This window comes from Mus caroli, unplaced genomic scaffold, assembly GCF_978045245.1.
Source record: "Mus caroli unplaced genomic scaffold, Mus_caroli_1 scaffold_14, whole genome shotgun sequence".
Classification (NCBI taxonomy): Eukaryota; Metazoa; Chordata; class Mammalia; order Rodentia; family Muridae; genus Mus; species Mus caroli.
Window position 1 is genome coordinate 110,521,540 of NW_028227269.1, and position 16,858 is coordinate 110,538,397.

General features: G+C 52.9%; 1 protein-coding gene across 3 annotated transcripts; it reads left to right on the forward strand.

The window, feature by feature from the left end:
• Positions 1 to 6,209: 6,209 nt before the first annotated feature.
• On the forward strand, positions 6,210 to 16,739 carry CUNH14orf180 (chromosome unknown C14orf180 homolog). 3 transcript variants are annotated; one of them, XM_021179617.3, is made up of 5 exons: positions 6,210 to 6,496; positions 11,851 to 11,977; positions 13,714 to 13,843; positions 14,192 to 14,227; positions 14,693 to 16,739. In XM_021179617.3, exons 2-5 carry the CDS (start codon positions 11,867 to 11,869, stop codon positions 14,926 to 14,928), a joined length of 513 nt encoding a protein of 170 aa, XP_021035276.1. In that variant the 5' UTR covers positions 6,210 to 6,496; positions 11,851 to 11,866; the 3' UTR covers positions 14,929 to 16,739. The 3 variants fall into 3 exon arrangements, with proteins under 3 accessions (XP_021035276.1, XP_029340195.1, XP_029340196.1); XM_029484335.2 differs by lacking the exon at positions 6,210 to 6,496 and adding an exon at positions 7,593 to 7,923; XM_029484336.2 differs by lacking the exon at positions 6,210 to 6,496 and adding an exon at positions 7,593 to 7,891.
• The last annotated feature ends 119 nt before the right edge of the window (positions 16,740 to 16,858 follow it).

Consider the following 16,858-nt stretch of genomic DNA (forward strand, 5'->3'; position numbering starts at 1 on the left):
GCTGGAGTCCATATACCCACTAACCTCTAAGCCAGTGGCTCTCAACCTGTGAGTTGCGATTCCTTTGGGGGTCAAAACACCCACTCCTTCACAGGAATCATGTATCAGATATCCTGCATATTATATATTTACAGCAGCAACAAAAATTATTGTATGGTTGAGGGTCACCATAATGAGGAACTGTATTAAAGGGTCGCAGCATCAGGAAGGTTGAGAACCACTGCTCTAAGCCCTGACTCTAACCATGGTGTTATCAATCCCCTAATGTGAACCCAGACTCTGTATCCATCAGCCTTCAAAACCTGTGGTCACTTCTCCCTCCTTGCATACAACTTCTGTTGAGTCTCTCCTACTGCCTTGACTCATGGGGCCTGACTGCTCAGTGAGGCTACCCCTGTAGATGGTGTAAAGGTTGGGAGAACTTGTACCCCTCACCTGGGCTAGGGACCCCAATGAGGAACCCACCCAGTGTCCAAGGAAGGAAGCACACACAGAAAGCTCTATTGAGTCACCAGAGATCCAGTTGTAAGCTCTTGGCTGCTGCCACAATGGTGCCAGAGCAGACTAGTCCTGGGCGTCCCTGGGCCCTCCCTACCTGGACTTCAGTATACACGGCAAAGCAAGGGTCCCCACAGATAAAGGTTCATCTGAGCTCCGCTGCACATTGGCTGTCTCACAACACAGTAAAGCAGGAGTGAGCTGGGGCCCTGCCCCTGGCTCGGGGTTAGGTATCTCATACCATGTCTAGCGGCTGCATGGCTCTGGTGTAGCTCTGTCACCTGCTACCCCTCTGCCTTTGTGCATGTCACTGCCTCCTCAGAGGCCTAGTCTTTGTCAGCCATTGAGGCCATGGCTAGAGCTCACTCGGGGGTCTGAGAAGACATACAAAGGGCTGTCTTATATTCCAGCCCCCAAACAATTCTGAGACCGACAGTATGGCCCATGTGTGCCCATGTCCCTCCTAATGTTCACATACATGAAGTGGAGTGTATTGCTACACATGAAGGCTCTGACCTGGGACAGGCACAGCCATGTTGCCACCATGGGTCCTTGTGGCCCAAAGGCCAAGGATGGAAAGCCAGGAAAGCCCTCACAGGGATCTGCCTAATGGGATGTGGGCAAAAACCTGACTCTGCAATGGCATTAGAGCCAGACCGCCCTGAGACAGCCCCTCCTGAGCCTTCCAGGAGGTGGCCCCTGTCCCTCTGACATCCCTGAGCCTACTCCAGTCAGCCCCAAGTCCCTGCCGGAGAAACAGCTGTCGCAGCGCCTTTAGGCAGCCCCTGTCTCCGTTATGGCTTATGTACAGCCCCCTAGGCGGCAGGCTTGTGGGGAGGGACTGACTTTATAAATAAAATTTATCATTGTAATTACGGTTCCTGGAGAGAGCTGAGGACTTTTACGGCCTCTTGGAGGTCATGAATAATTTAGGAGAATGGAACCAAGGCGCTTTTGTTAGTGTACAATTGGGCCCAGAGGTTCCCATCATCTGCCTGCGGGGGGCGCTGTGGCTGGCCATTCTGAGGGTCCCACTGAAGGGGACTAGCCTTTGACACCCTCGAGCCCACCCTGTTGGGGGCCAGGGACACTGCCTGGCATCTCCATCTTACTGAGGTTTAACTGTCGGAGGTCCCTGCTTCAGCCAGAGACTAGCAAGTGTCAACCCCATATCCAGGCTGTGACTCGGGCAAGACTTTTTTTTTTCCCCGAGACAGGGTTTCTCTGTATAGCCCTGGCTGTCCTGGAACTCACTCGGTAGACCAGGCTGGCCTCGAACTCAGAAATCCACCTGCCTCTGCCTCTGCCTCCCAAGTGCTGGGATTAAAGGCGTGCACCACCACTGCCCAGCTTCAGGCAAGACTTAACTGCACTGCAAGCCAGAGATGTGTCACTCCCAGTGCCACACTGAAGAGTGAGTCCCTTGAGGATAGCAAGAGGAAGAAGCACACTTGCTTACCTCCAGTGATGGAGGAGCTTACTGCTGGAAGTTCTTCCTCAGACAGTTGTCTACTAAAAATTCCCCCAATCCACCCACAAGTGCCCTCATTTCCAGGCCATGGACCCAGGCCGGGCTCCTATCATACTCAGAGGAGCCACGTCTCAGCCGGAGCATTCCACAGCTTGCTCTCATGCAACCTGTCATCTCTTTCCTTCTCTCTCTCCTGGGCTCTCTTCTCTCATGTCACACATCTACCATCCACACCGGCCAAGCCACCTGTTAGCCACTCAGCCATGTCCAGTGGTGACTTTGGAACCCTTGACCCTCCCCCTTCTCTCTCAGGCCTTGGAGCCCCAACACACCACTGGCAGGACCAGCTCTGTCTCTGGTCTCTCTCTTCAACGGCCAGAGCCTCTCACGCAGGAGCACCAAGGACCCCATGGAATCACTATGTACCTCTGTGTCTAAGCATCCAGATTTCTGAAATGCAGGTGAAGTGCAGACCTAAGGGAATGTCCAAACCCAGGTGTTGGCAGGCCATGGTAGCTTAGGATCCTCCAGCGATGGGGAGACCTTCCTGCATCTTTGACACTCACGGCCTGTGGTTCTGCCATCTGTCTGTGCCCTGTGGTCATATCTTCTCCTCTTCTGCATCTGACCCCTGACCCCTGTCTCTCAGGATCTGTTTGACAGTGCACTGAACAGACCATCCAGCATCCCTTCCCCATCTCAAGGTCCTTATCTCTGCTTCCTTGCAAACATTATCCCAGAGCTTTATTCACAGTCTCCAGAAAACCACGGAGATCTCTTTGGGGTACCATTGTCCAGCCTGCCACCGAGGGTGATCTGAAACTCATCTCCGTTTGGATTCTATGAGAATCCCAAGATGCATACCACAGCCCTTGGACGTCTCCATCCATCTTTACCCAGATCTCATCTTCTGATCCCTGCGACACCCCAAGCTCACTCATTGACCACCTGTGAAAAGCAAAATAGTGCTTCCATCCTCACTCCCAGGGCCTGGGCACGCTCAGTGTGTAGCTCTCCATCCTCACTCCCAGAGCCTGGACATGCTCGGTGAGTAGCATACCATATATTAGTAAGTTGCCATATGCTGTTTAAGCTTGTTAAAGCTTGGGCGCAGGTAGGCAGGCTCTTGTCTTTTCCAAAGCCCCTGGTTCTAGAACATCTGAGCTCTGACTCTGGAATGGGTGAGAGAAAACCAGAAAACAGCTAGAAGGCAAAGCCCTTCCAACAGAGGCTACCTTTGTTTATTAAGGCATACTGAGGCTGGTGAGATGGCTCAGCAGGTAAGAGCACCCAACTGCTCTTCCGGAGGTCCTGAGTTCAAATCCCAGCAACCACATGGTGGCTCACAACCATCCCTAACGAGATCTGACTCCCTCTTCTGGTGTGTCTGAAGACAGCTACAGTGTACTTACATATAATAAATAAATCTTTTTTTTTTAAAGGCATACTGAAATGCCTGTGGTGGAAGGAGAAGCCAGAGCCCATCCATGGAGACAGATGTGGATCAGAGACCCCAGCTAGCTGCCTTGGTTTCCCCAGCCAAATTGGCCAGAGGTAGTCATCCCCACTTTAATGATTTTTACCTCCGTTCACTCTCAACCATGTTTCAGTATGGCCTTGAATTGATGGAGCGTTAGGGACACTGGCTGCTTCTATCTGCCACCTGCTGTCACTTCCCTGTCGTTTGCTATATCGTGTTTAATGAAGTCACTCTCCAGACAGGAATAGAACACTTGGTCACTAAATGACAGAGAACAAAGGCTGGAGGCTTAGGATCTATAGGTTAGAGGTTCAATAGACTGTCATGAAGGGGTGTGTGTGTGTGTTTGTGTGTGTGTGTGTGTGTGTGTGTGTGTGGCATGGCTGGGTTTTTAACCATGAGAAGGCTAAAGAAGTTGTTCAGATGACCTCTTCCATTTCTTCCATTGTTGGCTTCCGAGCTGGGAGAGGCCACAAGCAGGCGTGCAGACACCTACACAAGCTAGGAAAGAACATGATTGGGCCCCTCCCCCAGAGCCTCAGAGGTATCTTGAAGGTACTGGTGTGTCCTGTTCTCAATCCACGACTCAACTCTGAAGTAAGGGAGAAGGGCTAACCCAGTTAGCAGCATTCTTTCTAACAGTAGTAGGAAACAGGCTGGCATGCCTGCTCCTGTAGCTGGCCAATGAACATCAGAGCCAGAAGCCTTGCAGCCAGCAGCACCCTGTCTCATCCTCAGCCGGTCCCTCCAGCATGGGCCAAGGCGTCAGCAGGAGCTCTCCTACCTTCCTATGGAGTCCCCACCCTGCTTCCCCTCTAGGAACAAGCCAGCCCATGACTCTTCAGTGCCCTGGCCTATCCCTATCCAACCCTTCTCTGTATTCAGTGGGGGATCCATCAAAACTGAGCGGTCAAACCCCTTCTTGCCCACAGTCCTGTGGTTGCAGCCTAAAGGCCATTCCTAACCCATTGCCTCTCTGCCTTGTTTCCTATTCCTCTTCACAGACTCTACACACACACACACACACACACACACACACTCGTGCACTCTTGTGCACACACACCCATACATGCAAATACACATGTGCATGCACACATGTGCACACATACTTGTGCACTCTTGTGCACATACCCACACCCCCCATACACACATACACACATGTGCACACACACACACTTGTGCACTCTTGTGCACATACACACACACATGCACACATGTTCACACACTCTTGAGCACATGCATGCATGCGCGCGTGTGCGCGCACGCACACACACCATCTCAGAGCCTTCCAGAAGACCCAAGGCTAATGCCTGGCACTACAACCAGAAAGGCCTGACACACCAGTGACCCTCTGGTCCAGGGTCACCACCCTTCTTCACCCCAGCAGTCTAGGCCGTGAGAGTGGGCCAGAGAGCACCTCTGAATGAAGTCCCAAGGCCATGGATCTGAAGAAGTCTCATTTCACTGACAGCATCCCAGGGCTAGCAATGGCCGCCAGGCTCCAGCCTCACCCACTAGACTGAGGCAGCTGGAAATTTCCTACTTGGGAGATCCTTCTGCTGTAGCAGATAGGATTCTACTCCCCAGCCCCAGCTCTGCCTTAGCCCTATCCCTGTCCAGACCCAGGGGCTAACTCCTGCCTGTCCCCAGCTCCTGTACCTCCATCACTACATGCTGCTCTACCAGGGAACCAGTGCATGGTATTCCATAACCCATGCTCTTCCCACCCATTCTGCCTTTGTGGAAGGAATCTCTGCACTCCAGCCAGACAAGGCCGGAGACAGCCTTGGCAGCTAGGCCAGCATAGCACAGCAGTGGGAGGAACCGGAAAACAGCCAAGGGCCGATAACACAAAGGTCACTGCAATGTTCACTGTGTGTCCAGAGAGGCTGTGACTAGAAAGCCCCACAGCCTCTGCTCCAATGTTCACTGCCTGTGGCCATACAAAATCTTTATCCTGCATGAGGCCAGTGACTTATTGGTCCATGTCACTCAGATGACGTCAGACCGCAGTGTTAAGCAGAGTTAAGAGCAGGGGCAGAAGGTCTGGTGCGTGAGTCTGGTCGTTCTCGCCTTTAGAAGAGAGGCCATGGTTGTTGCTACTGAGTCATCTGCTTGAACTGAGCCTCCTCATCCTTAGCAGGATCCTGGCCCACAGTGGAATGCATCCCACTCTAGGCAGACCTGAAGCAGCAAGGCTAGCTCCCCTCCCCAGAATTCCCTGGACAAGGGACCAGAACGATCTGAAGATCCAGAGTCACAGTGTCCCTGGAGTAAAGTTTTATCTCTCCTGGTAGAGACCAGGCTGGAGGCGCAGGAGATGTGGGTGAGAGGGTTGCAAGGCGACCATCATCAGCTTCATCTCAGGGTTCTACTGGGGTCAGCCAACGTGCCTACATCTGGAACTTGGGCCCTGTGCTCCCAGGGCAGGACACCATAGAAAGCCTGAGGCCTTGGGCAGGCTGGGAACCATCTCTAGCTCAAAGTTCTACTGGTAAAGCAGGTCAGAGACTGGACTCAGCCATCACCCCACATCTCCACAGCCTCACGCATCTCTCTACCCTTAACTCCACTGCACAGCTTTCCCAAGAGGTTCTCAGCTCTGAAGCTGGCCTGGTATGAACAAATTGTGCCAAGGTGGACAGGAATAGTGGAGCTGACCCATGCGCAGGCCTGGCCTACTGTCCACTGGGACCCTGGGAAATAGTACCTCCCAAATCTGGAGCCAGTGGCCTGTCTGCAGGGTTGTTGCAATTTCTGTCAAAGGGGGAGGCAGCCACAGCTCAACCCTTGCTATCTTCTGGCTCTGTGGTTCAGCACGAGGGCCCCAATAGGCAACACAGACAAGCAAAAGCTGTGCTCTGTGTACAAGTAGGTAGCCCCTTCAGAAAGACTTCTGTGGAGAATAGCATGGCCCACAGGTACTGTGCAGGCCCCTCCTCTTGAGCACAGCTGACAGAAATCCACCAGGTCCGTGCTGGTCTGTGCCCCACAGCTGTCTGCAGAGCATGGTTGCTTCTTCCTTCATGGGTGCAAGAGGCTGCTAGGTGAGTAAACCAGCTCTGGGGACCCTTTCTGAGTGACCTTCCCTCTTGGGATCAAGATTTCCAGTGACAGGTACAGGCAAGGAACCAAGTGGTGGGCAGCAGTTAGAAGGCAGTCTGAGTGGAGATCAGGCAAGTCACCATGGACACGCTCGAGGGTGGCCATGATTCCCTTGCACAAGGTCTGAAGGGGTTCCCAGAGTGGGAACCGTCTCAGATAAACCGCAGCAGCTGGTAAAACCAGAACGACATCTGTGTATCGGGAGCTAAGAAGTTCCGTCTGAACCCAGGTACCTGGCGCTTTGGGAGGCTACACCTGGCCTAGAGCTGCAATAGCCCTAAGCCCATCCCCTGTCCAAAGCCAGGTCATCTTTTGGGAGGAGCTGAGGAGTGACCAGTTCCAACCTAGATGTGGGAGGGCTAGCCTCTGGCCACATAGAACGTGCCGCATCAGACAGAGTGCAGAACTAGGGGCTGCTCCAGGGGCAGCATGGGGCTGAGTCAGTATGCCACAGTCAGACTTCCCTGCACGGCATGTCCCATTAGGCTGACCTGCCCAGTACCTGGAAGCTGGCGAATGACTCTAATGACTCGCAGCCCACTGTGTTCACTTTAGTCTAGGCCCTGCCTAGGGGAGGGTCCACACTGTTCATCTAAGGCTTTCGGGACCTAGATCAACCCTGCTTCACTCTGAGGCTCCCCCTAACCTCATCAACACAACTGAGCTGTGCAGATGCTACATCTATCATGAACAAAGCACACACACACACACACACACACACACACACACACACACACACACGGGAGAGGGTGCATGAAGGCAATGCCTGTTCCTGCTCCTGGGTCCCTGGCCAGGGGTATATGAGTAAAGCCAGCAGCCTAGCTAGGAGCCTTCCTGAGAACACTCCCTCTCACCTAAGTCAGGAATGTTTGGTATCTGGAGAGCTTCCAGACTATTCCTGGCTGGAGCATGGGATTAGGAACTCCAGCCCTTCCAGGGACCCCCCTCCCCTGACTTCCTGGCCTGCAAGCTGCCTCCCAGGGAGGTGAGTAGGGAGGGAGTGTCCACAGCTTCCTGTTTCCTTTCCAGCTGGGAAGAGCAACAGCACACAGCAGCCTCTGCCTTCCCTGCGCCCCCCTGGAGGCCTGTGGTCAAGCTGCTAAGGGACCTGGGACTAGACTCAACTCTAGAGGGACACTGGGCTCTATGTACCACAGCCCTCCTATAGATCCAGCAGACTAGAAGCCAACAGGCTGCAGCCTTCAGGGCTGCTGAGGCCACTGCCCCCGTGGAGCTGTAATGGAAACTTCTCAGAGGCTCTGTGTGCAAAGGCTCGGGTTCCTGCCCCATGTGGGGCTCTAAGAGGCAGCTGATCGCTCTCGCGCAAGACAAGGCAGGTGGGCAAGCACTCGCAGGACACAGGAGCCAGGTGGGGACGGCCTTGGTGTGTATGTGTGAGAGTGAGTGTGTGTGTGTGTGTGTGTGTGTGTGTGTGTGTGTGTGTTCATGCACATAGACCCTTCTGTCTGTGTGTGCATGTGCACATAAGAGAAGCCCTGTAGAGACTCTGGCTTCCCAGCACCCTGGGCCACCTTCAGTTCCTCCAGGGTGTCTCTGGAAGATGTGGTTTTGCAACAAGACAGTCAAGAAATCCAGTACTAATCAGATGTGGGGACACCCTGTCCCTCCAGATCCCCAGCAAAGAACAAGTGAGAGGGGTGTCCAGGGGGCAGCCATGGCTGCTCAGCACAGCACCAGCCACTGGCCAGAGCTGAGGAAAGACCTTCCCTGTGTGAGGCTGGTAGGATGCTGAAATTACTCATGTGCCAGCTGTTGCCCTTGGCACACTGCCCACCCCTAGAGACTTCCCAAGACATATCACAGGCCTTGGAGATATGTGAGGAGGGAAAGGGCAAGATCAAAGGTGTAGCCAGGCTGGTGAGCAGGATGTGGCATGGGGGGGGGGGGTATCACTGTTGACGTCCAGAAACTTTAAGATGGGGAGGGGGCTTTGGACAGACCCTGGAAGACAGTGCAGAAGCTACACTCTAGAGTGTCTTCAGGCTGAGGCTTTGCTGAGATTTGGGATCGAATTAAAAAACAAACAAACAAAAACAAAAAACAAAAAAACAGGAGCTCTGGAGTTACCAGTTCAAGCCACCAGGACTGACTTCCAGACAGAGCCCTCTCTGGCGCTGTCTGTGCTCCAGCTGTCTGTATGCACTATGCTCACCTGTCTGGACTTGAGGGTACAACGTCTAAGCTTGTCTCTGACACCTGACTGGTGGCATTCTTTACCTGGGTCTGGATTCCCCTCTTCTAGGAGCACAGTGCCCCCTTGCTTGCCCCTGGACTAGAAGAACTGGGACTTGACACTAAGTGGGGACAGCTGCTGTGTTGTTTCCATGAGTGAAGGACACAGCCCTAGATGCCAGCCCCTCCCTAACCAGCATGGTGTAGCCGTGACACTCCACAGGCCCCAGGCTCCTGGAACTATTTTCCGCCCTTTATCACCCATGTCACGAGCCAGCCTCTGAGCAAATGCACTCGAGTTACAAGTTACGGCCTGTCCCTGCTGGGGCCAAGGCCTCTACTCTGGGGTTAGCAAGAGAGGATACCAGCAGGCTTGCCCATGTCTACTACGTGAGCCACAGGTGCATCTCTCTGGACACTTGATGGGAGTGTAAAAGCCAGAGAGCTCTCTACTTGATAAGAGCACAGAAATAAGATCCAAGACAGATACACCACACACACACACCACAGACTTACATACATACATATGCACCACACATACACATTACATACACACTCGCACACCAAACATTCACACATTTACACTTGCACACCACATACACATATACCACACACACTCACACATTCACACACATACACTCACAATACACCCATACACACATTCACATCACACATACATACATACCATACATACATACATGCCACAGACTCATACACACACTCACATGTACACATTCACATATATACCTACCACACAGTTATACATGTACACCACATATACATACCACACACACACATTCACACACAAAACACTCACATTCACATACACCACATACACTCATACACACCACACACATATACACACACGCACACACACACACACACATGCACACGTACACACACACACTACATTCATACACACCATAGACACACACAGTTCAGGAACATCCATATATGTGCAAAAATACCTGTATGTACACAGATCACACACATATGCACATTCTCACATGCTAGCAGACACAAGCCATACAGTTACATTTACATGCACACATGGCCTCTCCACAGGTCCATACTCACATGATACATGCTCATACAAACACATGTCCTCTCATATGTCATACAATCCCATGTATGCACATTCACACAGATATGCATAGCCACATATATATGTATATATATATGTATGTACATGCTGTTATGTGTGTACAAGCACACACAACACACACAGGTCTAGAAAGATGGCTCAGTAGTTAGGAGACTTGTTGCTCTTGCAGGTGTGTTAGTTCCCAGCATGCATGTGGTGGCTCATTGCCATCCACAGGATGGAGACTGATCCTTTTCTCATCTCAGTGGTACACATACACACATACATACATACATACATACATACACATACATACATACACACACATACATACATATACACACACATACACACATACATACACATACATACATACACACACATACATACATACACACATACATACACACACATACATACACACACATACATTCACACACATACATACATACATACATACAAGCAAAACCTCACACACATAAAAAAAATAAATAATTGCTTAAAAAAAGACTTACACATATTGTCTTACAATCCCTCAGCAGACCCTGGCCACCGAGGCCCACAGAGTAAGGGAAAAGTATGAGAGGTGGAACCTTCCCCAAGCATGAGCCTGGAGCCTAAGCCACCCCTCCTCCTCCTCCCTCCTCTTTCTGCTCCCTGTGGCTACCCCTTCTCTACCCCACTGCAGTAAACCCTGATGCTGTGATAGGAGAATGTACTCCCTTCTGAAGTAATTGAGTCCTGCAAATGCATCCAGGCAGACATCGTCAACAGGGCCTCAGCCACCTGCTTTATTTACACCCGCTGAGCATAAGACTGGCTGTTCTGTTATCCTGTATGGAAGACTTTCAGGGGGCGCTCCTTGAAGTCAGGGCAAGCGCCTCACTCCTCTTAGTCTTCAAGGGCAAGGCCTGTGGAAAGTCTATGGAAGGCAGAACCATGTCCTTTGAAACTAGGATTTGCCCCCATTTCAAAGGGGTGGTGATGCCCACTAAGAGCTCCAGACCAGAGACCTGGGAGAATCGAGGTGGTGTGAAGGAAGACATTTGCCCCACAGTGTCCCTTCCAACAGGAGAAGGAAGGGGACCACACTGCCAGCAGTCCTGGAGGATACCTCCTTTCCCTCTGACCTCTATATCTCTACATAGCAAGAAGGATGGTGGCCTCGTACCTGGCTCCCATGCCCAGTCTCCAAGCAAGGTCTGTACCCAGAAGAGGACAGGAGAGCTCATAAGGCATGGCTGGAGCTATGAGAAATAATCACCCCAGTGGACTGCTGTGGGGAATGGAGGAGGACAAGGGCCATTGCTCCACAGGCAGAGGAAACACCACTTCACCCAAATGTAAGAGGGGAGAGAGATGGATTCAGAGATGGAGAAGCAGAGAAAAGGAGATACAGACAGGGAGACTGGCAGAGAGACAGAGGCCAAGAGTTACGCACATATGCAGAGATGGTCAGAGACAGATAGGACCAGAGATACAGAAAGAAAGACAAAGAACAGAAACAAATGGATTGGGCCGTGCCCCGCCCCATCCAACACAAAGGCCAAACTTGAGGCAGCACACCTTCCAGAAGAGCCTCTGCGGTCTGCCATGTACTCCCAGTGTCTGTGGAGCTTATCATACTGACAGAAGTGTTTACTGCAGCCTTATCCACGATCTCAGAGCGCTACAAACTCCTGCAATAAACTGCAACCTTCCTGAGTAGCCCATGACAGTGGGTGGGTGACTGTAAATCTCAGGGCATCAGCCCAAAGGAATATTACACAGCCGTCAAAGGTGGTAATTATGAAGACTACGCCTGCAGAGGAAATTGCTGACAGCAAAGCTTTGGAGCTGGCAGGGCACAGGATTTATCTGTGCTGTGAGCCCTACAAAGGGAAGCTGGTGTCTACAGGTCTGTGAGAAGGATGTGGGCTGAGGACGCTAGCCTGGCTTCCCGGGAGGAATTTTCTCATCCTTTTATCTTTATCTCTGCGTGTGTGGCTTGCCCAATAAATAACGTCTTTCTTATCACAGGACTATGTTCCAGTAAATGAGGTCTGCAGCTCGAGTCTCTCGCTCTAATTCCCACCCGCGGACACGCCATCCAACCAGAGAGAATGAAGGGACCACGTGGGACTCACAGCCTTCCAGGACTGAGAGGGTACATAGCCTGAGACACTAGCTCTGGAGACGTGGGCTGCTGCTGGGAGTAGGGAGAGAAGCAGGGGCCAGAAGGACAGACAGGATCCCTGCCCTTGCTCTCAAGGTCCTCGTCCTCTGTCCCTGGAACTCTGGGATATGGCCTGGAGCTGGGTGGGAGGCAAGGAAATGGTCCCATTTGGAAGGGTTTGGTTTTGTCAAAGCACTGGGTATGGCATAACACAGCCAAAGGCATGAGAGGATGACAGAGGTTTGAGGCTAGGTTCTGTTCTGCACCAGGCCAAGGGCCACAGCATGGGAGGACAGAGATATGATAATCAGACTGAAGAAGTGGGATGGACAGGGGAGGATGCTGGGTAGAAATGGGGAGGGAAAGGAGAGCCATGGATAGCTGCAGAGCTGGTTAGCATAGGGATGAGATGTTAATGATGAGAAAGATGCAGACACAGCTGGTAGAGGCTGGTAGCAGCTCAGTCCAGGAGTAAGCAAGAAGACAGGAGCAGGGAGAGTTTCAAGGAGAAAGAGAGGGGGTCCAAGTAGGAGGGAACCCAGACCTATGACACTGAGTCTCTGTTGACCCTAAGCTTGCTGCCAAGCCAAGGAAGAGGCAATGGTATATTAGACTAACTTAACACCGGCAGCCATGGGTGGAGCAGGGCAGACCCCCAGAGCTTCTCAGCAAGCTGTGCACAGTCCAGTGCCCTGCCAGAGGTATCTTAAAAATGGCCCCGGCTTCCCTGTGCTTTGTACCACCAACAGCCTGCTGTCCCAAGTTGTAGATGAAGACCCTGAGGTTCACAGGAGCTGATGCCCTGGAGTGATTAGAGCAGGGTAGGAAGGAAGCCCCTGGGCATGTAGCATGTGAGCCCTGCCTTCCTCCACCTGCCGGTCACCCTGAAGACAACCTAGGTGAAGGGAGGGAGTTTTCACATAGGATAGACCCTAACCTGCAGGCTGACTGTAGCCATCAATCATCTCTGGTTATTACTTTGGCCTGGGGCCCCTCTGGAGGTAACTTACACACTCTGATCCCTAAAAAGTCCCAGGTTACCCCTCACAACCCCTACTGGATCTGAACAATAGCCTGGCATCTTGGGCTAACGTATAGAAGTTGAAAGGAGCAGAGAGGTACATTTCCTCTCAGAGGACCCAACAATCACCGAGGCTGGAAGGCCAGATCTGAGTTGCCTGGCAACCCCTGTCCAAGGGACTGTGTCAGAGGCCAAGTGTGTCTCAAGCCAAGCGCATGGCACAGGGCACTTGTTTGAGCTCTGCTCCTGGTCCTGGCCATTCATGTTCCCTGACTACTAGGCTCTCCATGCCTGGGCCCTGTGGCCTCCGAACAGTATTCCCAGGGGTCAGTGTGGTTGTGTGCAGGCTGTCTTCAGTTGCTGGGGTTCTCTCTGGCATCCGTAGCCTACCGCTGACATCCTTCTGCGTGTGGAGAACTTCCCTCAGAACTCCCAGGACTGGCAGGGGGACAGAGCCTGGGATGAAGCATGGGACTCCCGGGTACTCAGCTCACTCCAAAAACTGTCCAGGCTTCCTTCTGCGGAGCTGCAGTGTAGGAGGAGCTTGGGAGGTTGGTGGCTGGTCCTAAGGTCTCCGTGCTCCTCTCTGCTCCTCCACAGCAGGTCCTCGGCATTAAGCCCAGAGCAGTCTGTAGGCACCACAGCCCAGGATGCCAATCTCAAGCAGGAAGGGCTTCCAGTCATCTGTTCCCCATACCCACCCTAGGATGGTGACAGGAAGTGTCCTCCCTCTATCCTGAGACCCAGACGGCAAGAATGTGGATGCCACGGGGGTGAGCCACAGAAAACTTCAAGGCATGTGCGGTTCCGAGAGCCCCTGGAGGTGGCTGTCCACTGTAAGAAGGGGCAGGGGCTTTGATGTGAGGGTCTGGGTGGGGTGGGTGGGCAGGTGCCCTTCCAACCTTAGTTGCATCATCTGGGGCCTTCTATTCCTTATTCTGTCTTCCCAGACAGAGCCCCAGTCAACCTGTAAATGGGGCCATGGGGATGGGTCATGGTCGGTGGGACAACAGCCAACAGAGGAGAAAGTGGTTGTGGCCTCTCTATCGGTACCCTCTAGGGAGAGTCCAGGTTCTGGGTATCTCATTTCCCAGGCCAGGCCAGCAAGGCTTGTCTCAGTACCTTCGTACCGTGGTGTGGGAGAGCTTGTTTCCTGACTAAACCATCTGTGATCTCCTTCCCAGACATTGCCCGCAAGGACACGGCAGCTGCCATCAAGGGTGAGTTCTGAGGAGGAGCCCCCATCAGCCAACAGGTCCTGGGCCTCCACCTCCACAGGGCAGAACCAGACACAGCCTCAAGTACACCCCCCTGTCCTCACATACCAGCCACTCTAGACTAACTCAGTCTCCCCTGACTGCCCTAGAAGTGATCCTATCCTTACAGGGCCATGCCCCAGGTTTCTCACATGTGGGTGGGCAGGAGCACCCCTAAATGGGTGCAATCTTCCTTAGGCAGGGGAGGACAAGAGTCCATGCCCCATGGATTCCATGATACTCACCCCAGGACCCTACCTGATCATCACCTTGATGGCCAACTACAAGTTGACCATCTACAAGTTGACAACTACACCCAGACAACTCAAGTCTCCCTTCACATCATCCCCACCAGCAGAGGGTGCACTTTGCAGGGCCTCACTGGGGGTGGGGGTGGGGCTGCTGGACTGACCTGTCACCCTCCTACAGTCCCCAGCCGACCAGCTTCTCGTGGTGGCTCTCCACTCCAGCCAGCATCCTGCAGCAGCTCCCTATTCCTGTGGCTGACACTGTGTGCTCTGCTTGGAGTGGTACTGGTCCTGTACTGTAGCCAGGCCAAACGTGTCACAGCAGCCCTGGAGGACCTCTTGGCTCAGCTCCTCGCCCTAATCTTGCGCCTGTGGCATGTGGTCCTTGCTTGTTGGCACTGCCTCCTGCAGCTCTGACTTGAGGCTGAATGGCGATGTCACCTCTGGAGAGCACTGGAGGTTGAGGCTGTTGGGAACCTGGAGTGGTTTGGGGGATTGTGCATGCTGGGGGAGCCCAGGCACTAAGGCTAACCCCAGGACAGAGTTCTGCTAGCCAATGCTTGACAAACCCAGGAACTCTAAGAGGTTGCTATAGACCTTTAAGTGGGAAAGGAGGAAGGTTCTGGCTCGATGCTACAGGCACCTTCTACTCCAGTCAGCACGGGCTGGGATCTTGGGATTTTAAGACTGAATCAGAGAAAGAACTCGACCATTTCGACCATTATAGCTGGGAATTCCTATGTTCCTGCCCAGTCCTCTGCCTTGGGAGCCATAGCCGGGATGTCACCGTACATAGCTCTTTGAGGGTGCGTTTGGGAAGGCAAGCCCCAATCTCCTGCTGCTTTGAGGGCTGGGCCTAGCTTTTGCCACACCATCACGAGACAGGGTGCCTCTCTCGCTCCATGGAGCCCATGAGAATTGTCCTTTTCTCTGAGCCCAGGTCTGAATTCCTCCACTTCATGCCAAGATCCGTCAGGGGTCACAGTGGTGTGGGAACAGAGTCCAGCTCTGAACACAGTTGCTCTCAGAACAGGAGTGCGGCACTGAGGTTCTTCTTCCGGGGCCACACACAGGCCCAAAGCCATCGGGCCTGCCCACCAGCTGCAGGACCTGTGAGTGTCCTGAACCTCTGTGTACACTGTTTTGTCACTCATGTTGAAAGGCAAGAGGAAGCGAGCACCAGCGTGTAGCAACGGCTTCAGAGCATCCCAGACCCGCCTGGAGGGGGAGCCCTGAGCTCAGCGGGGAGGCCCAGTCAGACACCAGGAGGATCCGCAAGGGGGACCCTGTACCACCCTGGAACAAACAAATGAGCAGGGTTTGGGAGCCAGGATGAGACTGGGGGTAGTCCTCTATTCATGTGGGCAGACAGGGACCCCATATTAAAATACCTGCAGCCTCTTCAACCTCGGGATTATTGCAAAATGAACAGAGGGAGACACTTGTCGAGGAATCCCTCCAGGTCCAAGCATGTTCATCTAGGTGCCAGAGCACACTCCCACCCCTCCACTCACTCACCCCCACAGCCTACAGGTGCCTTGCGGCTGTCATTCACAAGAAGTCAGGGGACCCACCATGCACCCAGGACCACATCCTCCCCAGCAAGACATGCCAAGCTTCTCAGATCACTGAGGTGCAATCTGCCCCTCTCTGGCCTTCCAGTGTCCTGCACAGTGGTCTCCAGATGCAGAATTTGAGAGCACAGTAGGTGTGAGCCCAGTGGAGCAAAACCCTTCTCTAGAAGGCGTCTAGAAGTGGTCTAAAAAGGACCAGTCTGGAAAGCCACTCACCAGGACTGGCCATCACCATGGTTACTGTTGCCTGCACCAGTCCAGCTCCATCTCATCCTGCCCTGGTCAAAGACAGGCTCATTATTGATTGGCTTGTATTCCAGATATGGAAACAGACACTTAGAGGCGAGATGACAGACCTCCAGACCACTCTTTCATCCCTGCTTCTGAGGGTGGATGCCCTTCAGGAGGGGGCGTGTTCACCCCATGTTTTACAATGGAGAGCCAGGGCTTCCCACCTTATAGCCAGCATTTGCTGCAAAGGCCACAGAAAAAGTGTGCCCCGCCCACTCGCTCTGTAAGGACCACAAAACAGCCCCAGCTCGGGTTTTTTGGGGGGTTTCGCTTTGCTTTGTTTCATTTTTAAGGTGCGAACCCAACATAGCAAGGCCAAGAGTCTGCCACTGCTACGTTCCCCAGCCTTATTTTGTCTTAGAATAAATGTTCAAGGACATACACAGAGATGTATGTGCCCCAAAGCTGTCACCAAAACCCATCCTCATGCCCGGGGTGGGGGTGGGGGTGGGGTGGGGCGTAGGAATGGTGGGGGGAGTTGC